General features: G+C 40.3%; 1 protein-coding gene across 7 annotated transcripts in view; it reads left to right on the top strand.

Moving 5' to 3' along the window:
* Window positions 1-21,447, top strand: part of LOC128738600 (disco-interacting protein 2) — a 90,999-nt gene that overhangs the window by 63,514 nt on the left and 6,038 nt on the right. For 2 of the 7 annotated variants that reach the window (XM_053833860.1, XM_053833861.1), the window contains 5 exons: window positions 11,402-12,305; window positions 14,652-15,607; window positions 15,668-15,804; window positions 15,858-16,416; window positions 18,112-18,221. In XM_053833860.1, coding sequence (XP_053689835.1) covers window positions 11,402-12,305; window positions 14,652-15,607; window positions 15,668-15,804; window positions 15,858-16,416; window positions 18,112-18,221 — 2,666 coding nt within the window. Of the gene's footprint in view, window positions 1-6,997; window positions 7,490-11,077; window positions 11,207-11,401; window positions 12,306-14,651; window positions 15,608-15,667; window positions 15,805-15,857; window positions 16,417-18,039; window positions 18,222-21,447 lie in introns of all 7 variants that reach the window. The other 5 variants (XM_053833854.1, XM_053833856.1, XM_053833857.1 and 2 more) reach the window with 5 other exon arrangements.

Consider the following 21,447-nt stretch of genomic DNA (forward strand, 5'->3'; position numbering starts at 1 on the left):
AAAGATGTTTCTTTGCATAAGCAACCACTGCGTTTTATTCTAGGGAGGTTTCATTCATCTTTGTATGCCTTTGAGGCGGTTGTTTTCTTCGTGACGAAAAATTTGGCTGTTCATCCACAGCTGCAAATCTCTTGCCAGACGAACCAGTTTCCGAGAAAAATTTGTCAAAGAAAACAAATTTTATCTTGACAGGGATATCACTTTGGGCTATGGCCAGATATTTTTTTTTAGCTCGGGAAGCTACCTAACTTACTTACTTACTTACTTACTGATGGTGCGGATTTCACCAGCATAACAGTGTTCATGCAACAGCCATCATACTCGGTTTATGGATATCCGTCTCCAAATTTTCGAGTTTTCCACACTTTGCACACCAGCTCTTGGTTTATCCTTCATACATCGTTCTCACATATCTTGCTAAAGTTGGTCCTAAGCACACGACGTTCGAAAACGACCAGTGCTTTCAAGTCCCCGTCGAGCATTGTCCACGTTTCGTGCTCGTAGAGGACTACCGTTTTCATTAGCTTACCATACCTTAGGGTCTTGTGGAGTCCGTGGTAAGCACAACTTTCGGCAAGAATACGTCTCCGTATTTCTCTGCTGCAGTTTTTCCCCGACCATCCCCTCGAACCGTCGATTACCACACTATTGCTTCGATCGTGCTCGGTTCCACCTGCTAACAGGTACTAGGTTTTAGACGGATTCACCGCCGCCTTATCTGCTTCATGTTTCAGCTTGGTATACTACTCAGGAACCACCTAGAAAGGCCTTCTGACAATATCCACGTCGTCGGCGAAACAACTAAATTGGCTGCTGGATTTATTGAAAATCGTGCCCCGTATGTCAGAACCCGCACGTTTTATAACGCACGGTGTTCAAAATACCGTTATTAAAAAATAAAATAGGCCATTCAAACGGAAAATGCCAGTTGGTTTGTATTGCCATCCTACACCTCTGAGCCAATTTTAAAAAAAATCGATCGACGAATTTTTGAGTTACGCCCTTTTGAAGTTTTAATGGGCAGATTGCTCATATAAAGTAAATAAAAATCTTCAATGACACTTCCAAAATGAACGTAAATCACAGCCGGTATTAATTTTTTATGCAACATATGCCCATTGCCGACCATTTTAGGAGTTTTACGCTGTATTGGGACTAACCGGAAATGTTCCGGTTTAAGTTATTGATGTGGATTCAATGTTATTCAATAACTAGATCAATGGAAGCCAAATCTGCTAGCTAGGATCAGATTTGGTCATATCTGGATATATTTGGGGGACTTCGGGAACCCCTGGGAAGTCAATAACACAATGTGGTACATTTTTGATAATAAAGACATGTTCGGAATTGGCCATTGTAGTTCTTGGTACTCAATTTGGCTTACTTGAATCTATTTTACAAGTTTTAGTGTGATTTAAGGTGTCGTATGATGAATTTTTGTTCATGTTCGAAATTGGTCATTTCCTAGGGGTTTCCGGAGCCCCCCAAATATGTCCAGATATGACCAAACCTGACCCTAGACAGCAGATTTGGCTTCCATTGATCTAGTTATTGAATTCTAGTGTGATTTAAGGTGCCGCACGATAAGCTTTTGTTTATGGACGAAATTGGCCACTCGTCTGGGTGTTTCCGGAAGCCCCCGGAACTTGTCCAGATATAACCAACGTGGTGCTAGGTAGTTGATCTGACTGTCAGTGATCTAGTTTTTAAATTCTGGCGTAATTTGCGGTGTCGCATGATTGGTATTTGTTCATGTTCGATACTAGCTATTTTCCACAGCAATAACTTAATCCGGAACATTTCCGGTTAGTCCCAATACAGCGTAAAACTCCTAAAATGATCGGCAATGGGCATATGCTGCATAAAAAATCAATACCGGCTGTGATTTACGTTCATTTTGGAAGTGTCATTGAAGATTTTTATTTACTTTATATGAGCAATCTGCCCATTAAAACTTCAAAAGGGCGTAACTCAAAAATTCGTCGATCGATTTTTTTTTAAATTGGCTCAGAGGTGTAGGATAGCCATACAAACCAACTGTCATTTGCCGTTTAAATGGCCTATTTTATTTTTTAATAACGGTATTTTTAACACCGTGATAACACTTTCTAGCGCGATGTTGAACAGGAGGCAGGACCATCACCTTGTCGAAGTTTCCTGCGTGTTTCAAACGGGCTTGATAATGCGCCCGATATTCTCACACAACACAGGACACCGTCCATAGTTGCCATAATCAATCCTGTTAGCTTTCCGGGAAAGCCGTTTTCGGACATCATTTTCCATAGTTCTTCGACGGTCGATAGTATCATAAGCGACCTTGAAATCTATAAATAGGTGGTGCGTAAGGACTTGCTATTCGCGAAACTTATTGAAGATCTTGCGCAACACAAAAGATTTGGTCCGATGTCGATCGCCCGTCCACAAAACCGGCTTGATAACATCCTACAAATTTACCTGCCAGACGGTGGAAGATGATCGAAGAAAGCACTCTGTAGGCGACATTCAAACTTGTCGCCTTTCTTGTAAATTGGGCCTATTATCCCCTCCTTCAACTCCTGCGGTAGCTGTTCTGTTTCCCAGATCCTTTCAGACGGTGCAGACAGGTAGCCAAACTATCCGGGAACATCTTGATAAGCTCAACTGCTTGATGGCTTCGATCATTTCACCTATTGTGTAAGTCAGCACATCGCCATCGTCCGCCGTACTAATGTAGATACTCCCCCGTGATGTATTGGTAGTCTGTCATCGCGCAATTTCAGGTACTCATTGTAGTGCTACTTCTATCTTTCGATCACCTCACATTCATCCGACAAGATCCCTCCGTCTTTATCCCGACATGTCTCATCTCTCGGCACAAATACGGGATATCTACAGCTTCTTTTAGAATTTACGCATTTCCTGAGAGTGATACATATTCCATGTCCATGCACTTCATTTCTCCCAGGCGGCGCTTCTTTCTTCGGAAAAACTAGCATTGCTGTCTCCAATTCTGTTTATATCGTCTCACGTTTCGACGGGTCCCGTGCTACAGCATCAATACCTGCGCTGCATTCTTCTCGTCTAACATCTTCTGACATTTGTCGTCGACTCCTTTCAGCGAACCCAATGGCACCGCTTGCCGGGCTGTTGATGGCTGTTTTAACACTATCCCAATAGTCTACGAGAGGGGCTGCGTTTAGCACTCCCTGATCCGGCAGTGTCTCGAGGTTTTACACCTACTTCAGGTAACTTGAGTCGTTCCTGATTGTACCGTGGCGGGCGACGGTATCAAATGTTGGTAACAACGGAAAGTCTTCAGCGCACTACCATAAAAAATAGTGGTCAAAAGCCCTGTTTGCGCCACGATAGGTTCTAACGTCGATGATATCCGAGAAGTGCCTTCTATCAGTTAAAACGTGGTCGATTTGCAAGTCAGTTTCTGGGTTAGTGGGTTGGCCATTTCCAAGTATACCGATAAGCTGCTCAAAGTCCTAGTCAAACTTCGTCAGAATCACGAAAGTCAGAACGATTTCCCACCAGCAACACAGTAAATTTACTATCAACTCTCTTGTATTTATAGGATCAAAACCATATTTGTAGGGCAGTTTTAAACATGTATTAAGTTAAATTTTAAAAAATTTGATTAATTATTAGAGGTTATTTGGTAGAATACTCGACTTAACTTTCACTTAACGTTGTCCATAAGAGAGTTTGTACAGTAGTATCCGGTCTCATTTTTTCCATTTCCGTAGCATGTCCTTTTTTGTATTTTTACTTTCTTCTTAGTCTTTCTGAGTTGCTGCTTCATCATGACCTAATAGGTTTCAATCGGACGCAGGTCAAGGCAGTTCGGTGGATTCATGTTCTTGGAGATAGAATGCACCAAATTAGCTTCATACCTCAAAACAGTGAATTTGTGCTGCTTGCAAAAGACATTTTTATAGGCACTTTGTCTTGTGAATTTCACTACTAATTTTACCTTTTGTGACGAAAATTTCCTCCCGCTTGTCACAGGTGCAACTAGCCTGCTAAATGTGATATTTCGATGCGAATGTCTACATTTTCTTCTTTTTGAAACGATCATCCACTTTGAACTTATCTTTTCCGGTATAAAACTTCTGGGATTTGTTCGAAGTCAGCTTTGACCCTCCGTTTTCCTGCAAGCTGCTCCAGTAGTTTTCTTTCCAGCTCCTGGTTTGTGTTCCAATGTCAATCCCTAAACCTTTTCAACACTCTTGAGATGACTGAATTATAGATCTTCAGCGATTTCCCAAAGCACGATGCGATACATCAGGATTTCCCATATGAGGATACCATTTAGTCCACGTGCCTCCACTTGACTCGCTTTCATCTTGGCTGAAATAAAATGGACAACGGTGAAATTCACAGGATGTAAACAATACACTTTAAAGAGAAACTGTGCCAAATTTATTCGATTTACATCCAATTTCTCGGAGCCATTCGGACCACAGTTTCCCTTTCCCTTTTTCCTTTTCCTTTTCCCTTTCTTGGAAACTTTAGAGCACATGGTACAAGACAGATTTAACGAAGTTCATCGTTGGCATGATTTTTCGAGAAGACCACGTCGCGTTTTCGACGTACAAGATCAGGCAACACATGGCAAGATCTGGCGAATATGAAGGGTGTTGTTCAATTTCATTTGTTGATGCTATGTAAGGCTTTTTTATGATTAGTTGCATCCATCCAACTGATTCATACAACACAATTCAGTAGATGCCGGGCATGGGCATTTAGGTAGAAATTCGATGAGCAAAATACCATTCGTGTGCAAAAATGCAGAGGCCAAAGTCATGACCTGCTAACTGTTGCGTCTGGGGGGCTCCGTAGCCGCAAGGTTACCGAGTCTGCTTTGACAAGCGAGTGGCCGTGGGTTCGAATCTTAGTAGAATCAGACCATTCGATGTCAAGTGACTTTAGCGTGGGTTTATTCTCATGCCCCTTCCTTCATCCTGAATTCTATAATACCCGCAGAAGCCTCTTGACAGTGCAAAAGTCCAGCCCAATAGTTGAGTGAACTGGTCAGAAGAACGAATGAGTCCTCGCCAGGGACGATGGGATAGTATTGGCAGCGAGGAACGAGTGGATAAAGTAGAGCAAGCTTTAAAGGAAGGGTAAACCCCAGTACACATAAGCACGCATAAAATTTAATAAGCATATCGCTCACTCAATAGCGATTATAGCAAAAAGAAATGCAGTGCGGGTCATATAGCAAACACCCGGGCGTTATCACAATAGATCAACGATACTGGTCGCAGTGGTGAGTCCACACATGAAAAAAACTGTTGCGTCTTCAAACGGTTTCTCTTTCTCTCCTTCACAACCGATTGCTGCTCTTTTACCTCGAGGTACGAAGAGGCTGAACTAACAAGTCGGTCGTCGTATGTTCGAATCTTAGTTGGGAGAGGCTATTAGAGTCAATAGGATCGTAGCACTAGCCGCGCAATTGCCTTGTACTCTAACAGCTGGCTGCCAAGTCTGTAGAATAAAAAAAAACAGAAGGTCAAGTTTCGAAAACGGAATGTAGTAGTACCTAGGCTTTGTTTCGTATGGTCCGTTGAATTCATGATTCAGAACACGAAAAATCCTCCCTAACTCCAGACAGTACTTCTTTATGATTCTCTATGGTCGGACTCGAATGTAGGAAAGCAATAAATTTTTATTACTTGTTACATCAAATCAAGATCGGGTATTATTTTCAAGAACGCGATGATTGGAAGTTATTCTTGATTTTTTGTTCTTCATGTTCAGTTGTTATTGTGCTGCTAGGGAAAGAAACTGTAAGAACTTATGATTGTGCACGGTTGTAGGACCCCTCTCGTTAATAGCTACAAAAACGGGACTGTGGCAAATGAAGAACAAAAGGATCGACGATTTATTGCTATTTGGTTACCAGCCGTCAGCTGTGGCAATTGCAAGTAAACTGGCTAGGTATTGCTTTACAATTTATTTTAACCATTAAAAGATACATTTGTCAACACATTCGATAAAAAATAATAGCGACAACATTGTCTGTATGCGTGGAATGGTGGTATTCAACGACCTTTAAGACACTGATACAAAAGAAGCTTTATCGCAACACTGTTTGTTGTAAATACTAATAGGCATTTTCAAACATCACCGCTAGGATTCTTCTCTGATGTGTGTGCTTGTTTAATTTTTAATTCTCATTAACCGTTATACATGATCGTATTTTTAGAGAACCATAACATTGTCTACGATGCAATAAAACTTTGCACCAATAAAGAATTTGGTACAACTTAATGCCTGAAGCATTTTGCTAAGTTGTGTGCTATCAATGGGATTGTAATAATTTACAATAAACTAAGTTAATGTCAGCGTTCTACTTCTTACTCCAGTTTACGTGAATCGTTCGACAGTTAGTTAGTGGAATAGTAATAATGCATTTTAACGATCAATCCAGTAGTAATTATCATAATTAATTTCATTGCGGTTGCAATTAAAAGTTGTTTACGTAATGATATGTTTGCTCTGAAGTAGGCATTTGAATAGCAATACCGTGGGAATTACAAAACTATTAAATTTTTATTTATTGCATAGCTTAGATTTACAGTGACAAGCTTAAAAAAATCTTCATGCACTAATCGATAATTCGTCGAAATTAAGTTGTATATATAAAGTATCAGCAGATTTAGCTGAATGGCGTTTCATCGAAAAAAAAAATACATATTCTGCTGACTCTTAACGATGAAGGTTCATTTTCCGGGTTTATTATTGGACTTTGTTTTGATTACTGTTTCTTTAATGATCTACACGATTCGGTTTCGTTTTACTTTTGCTTACTTTGTTTCATTTCTTTCTTTATTTGCATGCGCTGTGCGATCTGTTGTGTTTTGTTTTGTACACCGCTACATCACCAATTACAATCTACCTAACGATGCACTACACTGCACAATGGACATATTTTGCAAACCCGTGCACATTAAACAAACGAAAACATACTTTGATTGCCATCGCGTGTCGCGGCACATATCGCCAGCTGCTGGACGGCCAGATGTGCACGCCGACGATCCAAGCTCCCAGCGAGTGCTGCGGCCGGTTCAGCACCACATGTCTCCGTCGACTACCTCATCCGGATCGTCCTCTTCCGAACATCAGAGGAAAGATGTGCCATCGCTTAATACTAACTTCAGTAACCTAGCGCTACACTCGCCAGCGATAGTAGCGGCCGCAGCCGCACTAGCCAAATCCCCGTCCAAATCGGCAAACGTTACATCCTCTACAGTAGCCGACGGTGAACGGGTGGAACCCGCGGAAACCCATGTGATAATGCGACAGAAGCATCAACAGTATTTGCGGCCGCCAGCACCGACACAGACGACGCCAGTCGTGTCTACGAACAGTTCCGGGCAGCCGTTGCCACCTCCGCTAGAAACTAGCTTCGACCGAACAAGTAATAATAACCAAACGCCTTCGAACAATAGTAGAAATAATAGAAGAATTGGTCGACACGAGAGTCGCTACACCAGTGGTAAAATATTTTTATTTTGGTCTTTTTTTTTTCTTTCTTAATACTGCAAAATTTCGTTGCTTCAACTTTTGGCCTAGTTTGTCCATGTTATGTTTTGTACTCCTCCTTTTCTTCTACTATTCTTCTGCTAACATCATCCAATCTAACTAACATTATTTTTTAAGTACTGGAATAGTGATTTTTTTCTTGCTAAGGGCACCACGACCACACCATAGATTGTGCCGCACCACATACCACATATATACCATTCAAGTTTTATGTGTTTTTGCATGTCACGTGTGTATATTGCAGTTATTTTGAAGAGGTACATTACACCATGGAACAGTAATTATGTTGTATGTATCACGACATTATGTAATTTTATAAAAGTATATTTATTATTATCAAAAAATGGTAATGTTTTTAAAGTAGAACCAGTTTTACATTGCTTCAATCAAGTATTGTGCTCTACACTATAATGATATTTTAGTTCTGTCATCTACATTGAAAAATTACAAGGAAGTTTGAAATTGTCAGAATCGTTAGGAAAACGAAGTGTAGAATAGATTAGGGGGAAGTCCCCCAACGCCGGACAGCTCCCAATACCGGACACTTCTGACTTCAATAATTCAAATGATGCACCTTACCAGTTAATATGATAAAACCAACAAAAAAGACAAAAAATAGCATGTGTGATTTTATATGTCAGAAGTATTTATGAAAACAGAGATTTGTTTGTTTTCATCTAACGCCGATCGAATCGTTATGTTTCCGCTTATTTTCAGATCACGATTGCAGCATCATTCGATCGGATAAAATTTCGTTTTCAATGTAGATAAAATATCTTTCATTGAGTATTTTTCAAGCTCCATGTTTCGTTTTTCTACAAAAATATTCAGTTCATTAAAAAATATAGTGAGTTCCCGTCACCCTGTACCGGACACCGAGCCGTCCCCCAATACCGAACAGCAAAATGCTTTACTTGGTTCGGTCAAACTCTTGAATGAAATCAAGATTTTGCAGAAAAGGGATTGAGAAGCAAGAAAACATCACTTAGACCCAACCGGTTATGATATGAATATGAATATGATAATATGAAAAAAAAAAAAAAAAGCAAAAAAACCGGTTGATAACCAATTTTTCGAAGAAAATAAAAGAGCTTCGGAAGTGCATAAAAAATTGTTGATTTTTATTTAAGGAAATTTTTCAAACATTTTTAGTCAACAAGTATGAAAGCAATAAGAAATTTAAAACATTTCGACATGTATTTTGCAGAAATATAATCCTTGAATTGGTTTATTTTATAATTTCTGTGTCCGGTACTGGGAGACATAATGATTTTTATCGATTTCTCCTTTGGCTTTTAAAATGGTTCATTAGTGATGCAAGTACGTCTGACCTATTTTGATAGGCTTCTAAATTACTCTTCCAGTGAATAAAAACTGGAGTTATGCTAAGTATTGATTTGATATATGTCAAAATCCCTAGGTGTCCTATACTGGGGGACTTCCCCCTAAGCACGTTAAATCAGTGCAAACAAATCACGTTTTTTGACATTGTCGTCATATGAAACCTGTCATGTTGGTTATGACATTAAAATCTTTTTTAAACTGTACGTCGTGCAAATTAGCGGGGTTTAGATTAAAAACGGTCGAACGAATGGGGGTTCACAGTATTTTTTCTATGCCTTTTCCAGATTTTTTACTTCAATACGAAAATTAGACTGAAAAAACGTAGCAAAAATAACGCATTTAATATATGAAGATGGCGGAAGATTTTTTTAACAATTCGCTTAAATAATGCTGCAATATAGGTTCCTTAGGAGTTAAAAATTGATGTTTCATGCAATTTTGAAATCTAAAATGGCGGATGGTTATTCCAAATTTTATTTGAAAATCATCTCAATATGAACTTTTTAAAGGGTAATGACTATTAGAACTCAAAAGCCGATGTTCGACGCCATTTTGAAAGTCACTGTTGTGGTGGTTATTTAATATTTTACTTTAAAACCCTCTAATATGCCCTTTAGAAATCACGTTAGAAATCAGGATTCGATATTTGACGCCAATTTTGAAATTCAAGGTGACAGATGGTCCAATATTATTCTTGAAAACACTGCAATACAAACTTCTTTGGAATGGGGAACTGCCTGTTAGGAGTGAAAAATCGTTATCTGGCGCCACACCATAGTGATAGTGGATAATTATCCTAAGATAGTGGATAATTATCCAATATTTTTCTTGCTATAAAATCATGAATTATCAACTTTTTCGGTGTCATGGTGGTTCGAAGACACGATTACCGGCTTGTTAGACTAGAATTAGAATTATTTGCGAACCCATCTATAGTAGAACTACATTTTTTGAATGAATGAATAAAAAACACAATAAGAATACTACAATAGACCTTAAAAAATGATCGCAGTGGTTCAGTCTCCTATCAGAGAAAACAAAAGAAATGATTTTGAAATAATGATAATAATAAAATGATTTCAGGAAAACGAAATTTATCATATAGTATATTTTGTTGTTGCGCTTTGCATGGACTATGCAATAATTTTACAATTATTTAACAACTAAGTTAACCAACGTATTTTGGACCCCCTCAGCAGCTGACACTTACAGCAAAATCAAATGGAAGTGTCCAAATTACGTACAGCTGCTGATGGGGTCCAAAATAGGTTGGTTACCCTATGCGTTGAAATAATTACATTACATTATGTACTCGTACATACTTAGAACAGCGATGTACTACTTGAAATTATCATTTCTCTGCTTTGCATAAATAATAAAACGACTAATCGAGTTGCTATTAATAACACAGGTAAAAAACCAGTTCCCCCTGTTCATGTTGAACTACTCTACAGTAATTAAGTATCATAATCGACCGCTTTTGATCATCATAAAAGCATATTAATAGCTTGATTAACGGCAGTTTTTAAATCACCCTCATTCGAAAATTTTCAATATATATCCCAATTTAATTCAGAATTTAATACAGAAAATCATGTCATTATCAACAATCTGAACGTGTAGACTTTATGAAAGTTATCGTATCAATCGAAAACGGAAATTATAAATGGGCAGCATTTACAGCTGTCTAATGAAATATTATATTAAATTTACTACTCCAGCAAGTTTAATGCTGGCAGTAGTTACCGACGATGTTAGATCAAATAACTGAAAAAAAACTGAAAATATTTATAAACAACTAAGTGTATACTTATAGCCTTTGCGTTGTACAATGATGATTGTGTTAAGAGCTTATGTCGAAAAGTAAGCAATAATAGCAATAAGTGATGCTCTCTACTGCCCAAATCAAGTCCCTCCTAAAGCTTATTGTATAATAATAGAGTCATAAACCATTCCGATAATCACGATTTCTGATTTGTTTTGTTTTCTTGTTTCTCTTCTTTTGCTTTCTACTTCACACACACTTGTCCCATATTGTGCCTGTTGTGTGAATCGTGTGTGCGTGTCACATCCACCATCGATCATGATCCATCATCACCCATCGACTGGCACTTCTCACACTGCACACTGCGCTATGCCTTCAATCAAACTCGATCTACCGATATCAAAAACGATTCACCTAACCTACCTACCACAGAAGTACGCCAGGAAGCTGTACAGCAAGCATTAGCTGCATTAAAAAATCGCCCCAAACCTAGCTTACCAATGCCATCCAAACGAAGCTCTGTGCTTAATCGTAGTCCCGAGCGCGATCATGACGACACAGGTAAATTTTACATCCGCTCACACATACAAATAAAACAGTTTGGTTGTTGTTATCAATACAAGCTCCCAAAAAAAAACATACATAAAACAATGCTTATTGAAAAATTTTTGTTCATGGTGATCATAATCATGCCCTGTCCGAATAAATCCTTCATCTCTGTTCGATCGTGTCACTCATACTGTTTATCGTTCCCAGATTCCAGCACTGACGACGAATCGATTCCGGAGGAAGGCATCCTTGGTGGCAGAATCTCCACACCAGATCGCGATAATTACAACCTGCCACGCGATCACATCCTTGGACGGGAACCCATGAAACTACCGTCGACTAGGGATCATCACCATCTCGGTCAACAAAAACAATCAAGTCAACCGGCACCCATTGAACGACGACCGCCTCAGAGTATACCGACGCCAAACACCCAACATGCCACTCTGTCCGATACCTCTAGCGCCGGTTCGCCCCCAGCGGTACATCGTACCTACTATAATCAAAAAAATAGCTACGATATAACGGATATCTCAGAGTATCAACCGCGACCGTATGCTGCCCCAGATATTACACAATTCAGTGCCAACACGCGACGAGGTGCGGACCGTGTCACGCGTTACGTTAACTTGTCCAATCAAGAACCAGGGGACACCAGCACAGCCGGCAGGTGGAAAGTTTCCGCCAAAATTCAACAGCTGTTGAATACTTTGAAACGACCAAAACGCCGACCGCTGCCAGAGTTTTATGAAGATAATGACATCGAACTTGAAATTGCCGCAAACCCGAAAGATCCTAATGCTCCAAAACCGGAGGGCAGTGTCATGACTGCCGTTCAAGGAGAGCAGTTGATCGTTCCTTCCGGTTTGCCCCGAACACTAGAAGCTGCTCTTCAACGGTACGGTACCAGTTCATTTAAAGCTCCGATGGCGACCGTGCTAGATCCGAATGGAAAGATGACAACCACCCTAACCTACGGGAAATTGCTGTCACGAGCGCAGAAAATTGCCTACGCCCTCTCGACGAAAGTATTCAGCAAAGGCCCTGAGCAGATTTCGCTCAAACCGGGTGATCGAGTGGCGCTTGTCTATCCCAATAGTGATCCACTGAGGTGAGTAAATTTAATTTCAGTCCGTTAGCAAAATTTAGCGTTGATTAAGGGTAACTAAAAAGTTACTGTAGCCTTAAAATTTTGTTTTATGTTTTCCCATTTTGTGGCTACGCCGCCTTTCTAGTCTAAGTAATATATTTTCATTTGTTGAATAATACCTCTGCTGCAGGAAGTCCGTTATTGTTTAGATACAAACCTCTCTAAGGTTTACATTATTTTATGCACCACAAAGTTCACTTGAATAAATGGCAGTAACTTTTTGGTTTGTCAATATTGTTTCATTAAACTTAGGAGCTGTCCCGAAAAACTCTTCTAGTTTCATAGTTCATATAAATCTTGATTATATGCTACTTGATCTCTGAATTATTCCGATGCTCCTTGCGGGACTATGTCCTAGTTTTTTGAGCCTTATTTTGATATATCTGAAATTTGTTTGAAACACCTACTGAGTTTATCGGATAAATTATCGACAATTGTCACATTAGCTAGTTTGTTGCAGCTGCGAGGCATGATACGCATTATTTGAATTATGGATATCGTCCAGGTGTTTTTGCTATACTCCGCACCTCGTTTTATTGTAACATCGCTATTCAGTGAATATAGTGAACGAAGTGAATAATAACCATGCTTTAGTGTCAGTGTTTTTTTCCTTTTTAACAATTTTTCTGTAGAGCCAGGAACAGCGGAAACTAATTATAATTTGCTCTCGGACAAGAGGCTTTATTGTTGATGAAGAATAAAGAATTTAGTAAGGAAGAATGTGGAGAGGCTTGAGAATAAACCTATGCTACTGGTAGTGGTACTTAACATCGTAAATCAGTAAACTATAACTGATACGGCCACAGTCGACATGCTTCAAAATCAAACAAATTTTCAAAGTTCGACGAAAATATCTCAACAAACTATGTTTCTTCACCACGAACTTCAGCATGCTCCACCATATTCCACTTCAGAATGTTTTACGATGACCATTCATGCTTACTTACTTTTACTTTACTTTTTTCGGCGACAATCCACTTATCGAATCCATACCGAATTTAGCAGACGTCTCCACGTTTCTCGGTCTAGGGCTGCTGCTCTCCAGACGCCCCTAACAGCGGCTGCTCTAGCATCCACGTCAACAGCGCTCATCCAATGGGTACGGGGACTGTCACGAAGTCGTCGGTCTCTGTCGGGTTGTCTGCTAAATATTGTTTTCGCTGGTCTCTCGACCGGCATCCTTGCTGGCCACGTAGCCCATTGTAGCCTGCCATGTTTTAGTCTCTTCACAATATCAGCGTCGTTGTAAACTTGATATATTTCATAATTTATGCGCCTAAGCCACACTCCTTCATTTAATATGCCGCCAAAAATTGATCACAGGATCTTACGCTCAAAAACACCAATAGCTCTTCGGTTGCTCTCTTTCAACGTCCACGCTTCGTGGTCATATAGAGACCACGGGAGAATTGGCGTCTTATAAAGCGCGAGTTTTGTACGGAGTTGCAGGCTATGGAACCTCAATTAGCTACGTAATCGGTAAAAAGCCGCCTTGGCTGCCGCTATCCGGATTTTTACTTCACTATTCACATCGTTGTCACATGTCACTAACGTACCAAGGTAAACAAATTCGTCGACCGCTTCAAAAGTATCTCCATCTATCACCACCGCAGTTCCAACACCCTAATGGCTCCCACGCTCTCTACCAGCCACCATATACTTTGTTTTGGCAAAATTTATGGTAAGCCCTATCTTCGCAGCTTCCTCCTTAAGATGCGTGTACGCTTCTTCCACAACTCTACGGTTAACACCAATGATCAATATCATCCGCACACCCTAGGAGCATATGAGATTTCGTGATGATGGTACCACCTCTCTGCCCGCCTGCCCTTCGAATAGCACCTTTCAATGCAATGTTGCTTCAAACCATCTAACGTCACAAACGAGTCACATGTCTTACCCGCTATCCTGACGCTTAATTTTGAACCATCTAGGAAAGCACGTATCAGCCTAATCAGTTTTTTTGAAAAACCATTTTCAAACATAAGCTGCCACAACTGATTTCGTTTAACTGAATTGTACGCCGCCTTGAAGTCTACTAACAAATGTTGAGAGTGCAAGTTGAATTACCGGCATTTATCGAGGATTTGTCGCAATGTGAACATTTGGTTCGTCGTAGAGCGTCTCTTTCGAGATCCGCACTGGTATTCCCCGTATTCCTGACCATTCACACTAATAGTCTTCAATATTTGTTATTCTTCTTCGTCTAGTTTTCGTGATCCATAAATTATAATATGTAAAATCCATTCAAAAACAAAAATAATAAATGTCTCGATTTTCTAACAAATAATCTTTTTTCTTTTCCAGTTTCTTAACCGCTTGGTATGGTTGCATGTTTCGTGGATTAGTCCCACTGCCAATTGAGTTGCCACTGTCCAGCTCTGATTCCCCACCGCAGCAGGTGGGTTTCCTCCTGAGCTCGTGTGGAGTGCAGGTCGCCCTAACTTCAGAAGCCTGTCTCAAGGGCTTACCCAAATCTTCCACCGGTGAGGTGGCCAAACTAAAAGGGTGGCCCCGTTTGCACTGGTTTGTCACCGAACATCTCCCAAAGGTTCCAAAGGACTTCAATACCAACAACAACCGTATATGTGAGGATTCCATAGCGTATATTGAATACACCACTGATAAGGAGGGTAGTGTCATGGGAGTCACAGTAACTCGACAATCGATGATCAACCACTGTCGAGCGCTAACCATGGCTTGTCACTATACCGAAGGTGAAACAATTGTTTGTGTATTGGACTTCAAACGCGAAGTTGGCCTATGGCACAGCATCCTAACGTCGGTGCTTAATGGAATGCACGTGCTTTTCATTCCATATGCGCTGATGAAGCTCAAGCCTTCTTCATGGATGCAACTCATTACAAAATATCGCGCATCGTGCTGTTTAGTGAAGAGTCGTGATCTGCATTGGGGTCTGCTAGCAACCAAAGATCACAAAGAAATTTCACTTTCATCACTACGAATGCTGCTGGTAGCAGACGGTGCCAATCCATGGTCTCTTTCAAGCTGTGATCAATTTCTCAGTGTATTCCAATCCAAGGGCCTACGACCGGATGCTATTTGTCCGTGCGCAAGTAGCTCAGAGGTATTCACCGTATCGCTACGACGACCAGGACGGTCTGCTGGTGGCTATAATCAATCGGCTAGTGGACGTGGTGTACTATCAATGGCTGCTCTTTCACATGGTGTTGTCCGCGTCGATAGTGAGGATTCACTTACCTCACTAACTCTACAAGACTGCGGCCAGGTTATGCCTAGCGGTAAATTTGCTACCTCTGCTAAACATTAAAAAAGAATTACAAAATTTTGTCTAATTTTAGCCACAATGGTCGTAGTAAACGCCGAAGGTCCACCGGTGCTATGCAAAACGGATCAAGTTGGCGAAATCTGTGTTACATCTGGATCCACAGGAACTAGCTACTTTGGGCTTGATGGAATGACAAACTCTACCTTCAAGGTAAGTTTCGAAAATAAAACATGATGGTCTCTAAACTGAAAGTTTGTTTTTAGGTGCAACCACTAACCGAACCGTCTCCTGTCAAAGAAGGAGAAATTCAAACGCCAGGTAAACCAATAAGTGACGAATCGTATGTCCGAAGTGGTTTGCTTGGATTCTTAGGGCCAGGAGGTTTGGTGTTCGTTTGTGGTTCCAGAGACGGTTTGATGACCGTGACTGGTCGCAAGCACAACGCTGATGACATCATTGCAACTGTGTTAGCTGTCGAACCGGTGCGTTTCATCTACCGAGGTCGTATTGCCGTGTTTAGCATTAAAGTACTACGAGATGAAAGAGTGTGTGTAATTGCCGAACAACGTCCGGATTGTTCCGAAGAAGAATCCTTCCAGTGGATGTCCCGAGTATTGCAAGCAGTAGACTCCATCCATCAGGTCGGAATCTACTGTTTGGCGCTAGTTCCTCCTAATCATCTGCCAAAAACACCGCTGGGAGGAATTCATCTAACTGAAGCTCGGCGGCGATTCCTCGAAGGATCGCTGCACCCGGCCAACGTACTTATGTGTCCCCACACGTGCGTCACAAATCTGCCTAAGCCGAGAGAGCTTCACCACGGTATGTATACACTGCTGCTCACGATCCATTTGCTGCACCCCGTGTGTTTATCATTTATTTGACCGTGTTTCCGTTCGCCGAACCAATAATTTTACTGCCTTTTATCCGTTGCTAGAGTAGAGCACATGTTTGATTTATGTTGCTGTCTTATTCAAAAACTAATATCTAGGTGCTGGAAAAGGGATTCTTTTCAAGTTATAACAGTTTTAGTTTTCAGCGAAGGTTTATCTATACATATCTTATAATTATTATTATTATTATTTTTTGTTTCGTTATCGTCACTGTATTCTACATTTCTTCATGTATTTTCGGCGCAACGCACTTCATTCAAGTAAAGATTCATCCTTCGACTTTAAATCAACAGTTTGCTCTGGCAATGTAAAACGAATAATACAGAAATGGTGAGAATATGTTGTGCAACATAATTATGTTGGACTACGGTTACTCATTTGAAACTTGTTTCCGCGTTTAACAAACGAACAATTAAAGTTGTGGTGCAAAAATCAACTTTCGCTGGATATATCAGTTGTCACTATATTATCGTTCTATGTAGGTATTTCTCTATACTTTTTGGCACCAATGCTACGCCAGTTTTGTCCGCCAACGAGTCTGTGACAAACAAAAAGTTTTGGATAAAGATTTAAAACATGCAAACAAATCTGCCTAAAGTATAAATTAGCGTTTTATTTCAAAAATACTAGTTGTTTCAAAAATTGAACACGCAATAATAGCTGCAAAAGATTAAATAGCTCTGAAGATAGAAAATCTCCTCCTTTTCTCGAATCAGTGTACCTATATTTTTGTCATATAATGTTTTACTCTACACAATGTTGTTCAATGCACTTTTTTATTTCTTGGTTTATTTCAAAATCTTAGGTTTGTGTTGTTTTGATGTTTGAAAATACGACTTTTCTTTTCTTGAAAAGGATCCTTGTATACCTACTAACGCAATCGCTCAGTGTATTTTGGCTGCATTTAATTATATTTAGTTCAATGTGCACTTTACTAACTGTACTGAATTATTGGCTGTACGAATAACAAATCAATTTATTTTCATGATTTTCGTAAACTTTCATTTCCTCAAAATTAATATCATTGTTTTTCTCTCTTAATTTTCTTTTAAATGCTGCTCTGCTCCTCACAAATACTAAAAATCAAAATCTGCAAAATCGACTCGTGTGTTTTGACGCAATAACGTAATATATGTCGTTATATAATGGTTCCGCCGTCGTCACGAATGTCATCTTTACCATCGAATTGGCTGATAAAAATCATCATCATCATCCTAAAACCATCGATGCCTACGACTAACAATACTTTTTGGTTGTGGTTATTCATCATTTTAAACCCTTAATAATTTGTGAATATTCATCGCTCGATGGATCGAAAATCACATTATACGATCACTTTATTTAAACAAACAACAAATCACATACACCTCAATGTACCTCCACACCAAATCCATCGAAAACCGAATGCACCCACACACCTCCCCCTTCCAAAATTTATAATTCACTCATCCGTTCACATTCAAACTTCACCTCCAATCTAAAAAAAATAACCACCATCTAAACCACCATCACCGTCGTCATTACGCAAAACGAACCGAAAAACTAAATTCAGGTTCTATCCAACAACTTCAAATTTCCGGCACCACACCGTCGTCGTCGACCTCGATCAATACTGCCGGTACAGATGCCTCCGTCGGGCCGGCTTCCGTGATGGTCGGCAATCTTGTGCAAGGCAACCGGTTGGCTTCAGCTCAGGGACGCGACATCGGCCTCGCAGACGACAACGAGCGCAAGGTAAGTTTAAGTCGGGTCGTGCTTACTACAATGCTATCATGTCTTCATTAATCCAAAGTGATCGAAAGTTTCCTAAAGGTTTGATGTTATGTTATTTGGATGATTAAACTTTACAAGTTAACCGAGAACAAATCAGAGATGAATTCTTTTTAGTTCTACTATCTCCTTAACTACTGTCACGAATACGCGTATCTCAGCTACGACCTGTACTCTTCTTCAGCGTGACTGAACTTTCTTCGACTTCAATGACAATTTCAACTAGATTTGAAGGATTTCAAAATTCATTGGACGCAATGTGATTCTAAAGAACAAACATAGGCCATCTTTAGCATGAATAAAAGTTTTTATGCTTAGGTTTGCACGAGAAAAGTAAAGCAAACTGTTTTATTCATGCCGGCTAATTAAATACAATTGCCTTAAATACAAAGAACTATATATTGCTAACGTCTCCGGGAGAATCGTTTGAACTTCACTTACCGTCAATTTTTTCTTATTCCGTTCGGGTTCTCCAAAGCAGCGTACTCGGTTCATTGTTCTTCAACATCTTCGTAAATGACTTAGGTGCACTAAAATCATACCCTGCACTACCGTTTACTGACGATTTAAAAAAAATCATCGGATGTAGACTGCTTGGCTTTACAGGGGGATCTAACTTTCTCGATTATTGGTCCATGTACGCCGCTCCGGTAGAACAAAAGGGTGAAATCAGAGATCTCCACTGCCGACAGTTACCCGTTTTTAACCTTCGACTCTGTGCTTCGACTGTTGCCAAGACAGCTTACTACGTTCTCGAATTTCTGTTGCTATCGGGTTGGTTGCACGGCCACTAGGCACGAATGATATATCGCAGGCAGCGGTCAGAAAATATCTGAAAATTTTGTCAGAAAATATCTGAAAGTTTTGTAGGCGTACAGTAATGCCGGTAAATCAATTGAGTTAAAATTCGGGTTTTGGTACGTAGAGTGATCTGGTTTAAGCTCCAGACCAGATGTTTCACAGACCTGCGAAGGCACTCTTAGCCTTCCTGATTGATGTGGCCATATAAGTCTTGGTAGTATCATTAAAGGCTTCCACCTGCTCAAACCATTGTCCCGCTACCGTGAAATTGGTGTAATTGTCAGTGTTCACCACCATAGACTTAGTTGTTGCTACATTGACAGACCTGATTCCTGGAAGCTCTCGAAGAGGTCATCTAACTGGATCTGCTTATCGATTCGGCTTTGTGCAAGCAAGACAGTGTCTTCGGTTATTTATTATTATTATTTATATGACATAACTCCATGCAACAGTAATGGCCTATATGAAATATCGCGGCTGGGAAAAGCCGCTTTGAGTAGCTTAAATTATCCATCCTTGTTGATCGTAGGGCTTTGGGAAGGGCAAAGAAGGCCCGATTTCCCGCTTGAACGCGCCGCTAGATACCCTTACTAGTGTTTTTGTCCGTCGTCACCAGCGATCCTAAATACACCAACTCATATACCATTTCTACTTCTAGTTTGTTATCGTCAAGCATGCAGGATAAGCCGTCACCTAGTCTGACTCCTCGCTGCGTCTCGAAGGGACTCGAGAGTGTCTCCGAGATACGTACGAAATACATCACTTGATCCAATGTAGCTCTCCAGTCGCGTCAGTTTATACAAAAAACCATTATCTGCCATAGCTGATCTCGATCGATTATATCGTATGCTGCTCTAAAATCAATAAAGATGTGATGCGCTGGCACGTTGTACTCTAACACATCTGCTAGATATGTTGGACGGTAAAAATATGGTCTGTAGTTGCGCGAGCCCCATGAAACCTGCCTAGTAATTCCCGTCGAAACCATGTGCTATCGGTGACCGCCGGCGTAATAAAATCTGCGAGAGTATCTTGTAGGCGGCGTTTACCAGCGTTATGTCTCGATAGTTGCAGCAGTCTAGCCGATCACCCTTTTTGTAGATGGGACAAACCACTCTTTCCATCCATTTCTCCGGTAGTTTCCTCCCTCCCAAATCTTGGAAATAACCAAGTGTACAACCAGCGTTTCTCGGCTAACGGGCGACAACTAAAATTTTGGATTTTTTTTTCAAGCTGTCAAAAAAGACAAAGACACATGAAGAAGATCTGATTTACTGAATTGAAGGATACATTATTCATTGTTGAGAAAAAAGTAATGTACATTGTTGAGAAAAAAGTAATGTACGGTCCGTAATCAGCTGTTCGGCGAAGCTTTCGTTTGGCGTCGTAACGTAAGCGTTGTACGGCCGTCAGGTCAACTTTGCAAATGCATCTCTTGATTCTACCAATCAGCTGTTTGCAATTCGTGGCTCTCCAGTTATTTTTGTACACCAAGAAACTCAAAATCCCGAAGAAATCCTCGATTGGGCGTACTGAAACAGATTTTACGGGTCGTGGTCTTCGGGTAAAAATGGGATCAAATGGGTATTCACAAACGATTGTGTTTTTTTTTTGGCATAATGCGATGATGCTCTATCCGGCCAAAACACGTATTGTCCATCTGCATGATGTTTTTGTAGTAACAGGATCAAAATTTTCTTAAATCATTCGTCTAGTGCATCTTAATTGATATCCAAACCAGAGGGCTTGTTGTTGAAGAAACGAGAAAGAAAACGATGTCCTTCTGCGTCCATAATTTTTGCTGGTCTTCCACTACCTTGCTTGCGAACAGTTTTTTGGCATCTTAGGATATGGTAAACAGTCGAAGCCGCAACATATTCGCTTTTTAAAGGTTGTACCGTAGACTTTTTCGAGAGATTTCTGTGGAAGTTCGTAGAATTGTAAAACGCGCTCTCGGAATGCTTCTTGTTTTGACGCCATTTTTAGCAAAACAAAAATATAATATAATAAACAAAACAAAAAATACTGCCCGAAGGAGGAGAGAAAGAGCTAACACATACACACTCTCATTTCTCCCTAAGCTCGTTTGTTGTTGAGTATAGGGGCCTCGAAAAAAATCAAATTTTAGTGGTCACCCGTTATGTTTATATAGTTCTGCCGATAAACGGTCTTTACCAGCGGGGCTATTGGTCTTCGGCAACTCGATTTCTCGTTTGATTTCTTGGAGATCAGGTGCTGGGACATTACTATCTTCCATGGACATTCCTAGGTTAACTTCCGTTTCGCCCCCTTCTGCAACTTCGTCATTGAGGCGTTCATCGAAGAACAGCTGTCCAATTGTCGATCACCTCTCGTAAAACTTGCGCGTATCATCAGCTCGGAATAGTTG

This window comes from Sabethes cyaneus, chromosome 2 (genome assembly GCF_943734655.1).
Source record: "Sabethes cyaneus chromosome 2, idSabCyanKW18_F2, whole genome shotgun sequence".
Lineage (NCBI taxonomy): Eukaryota > Metazoa > Arthropoda > Insecta > Diptera > Culicidae > Sabethes > Sabethes cyaneus.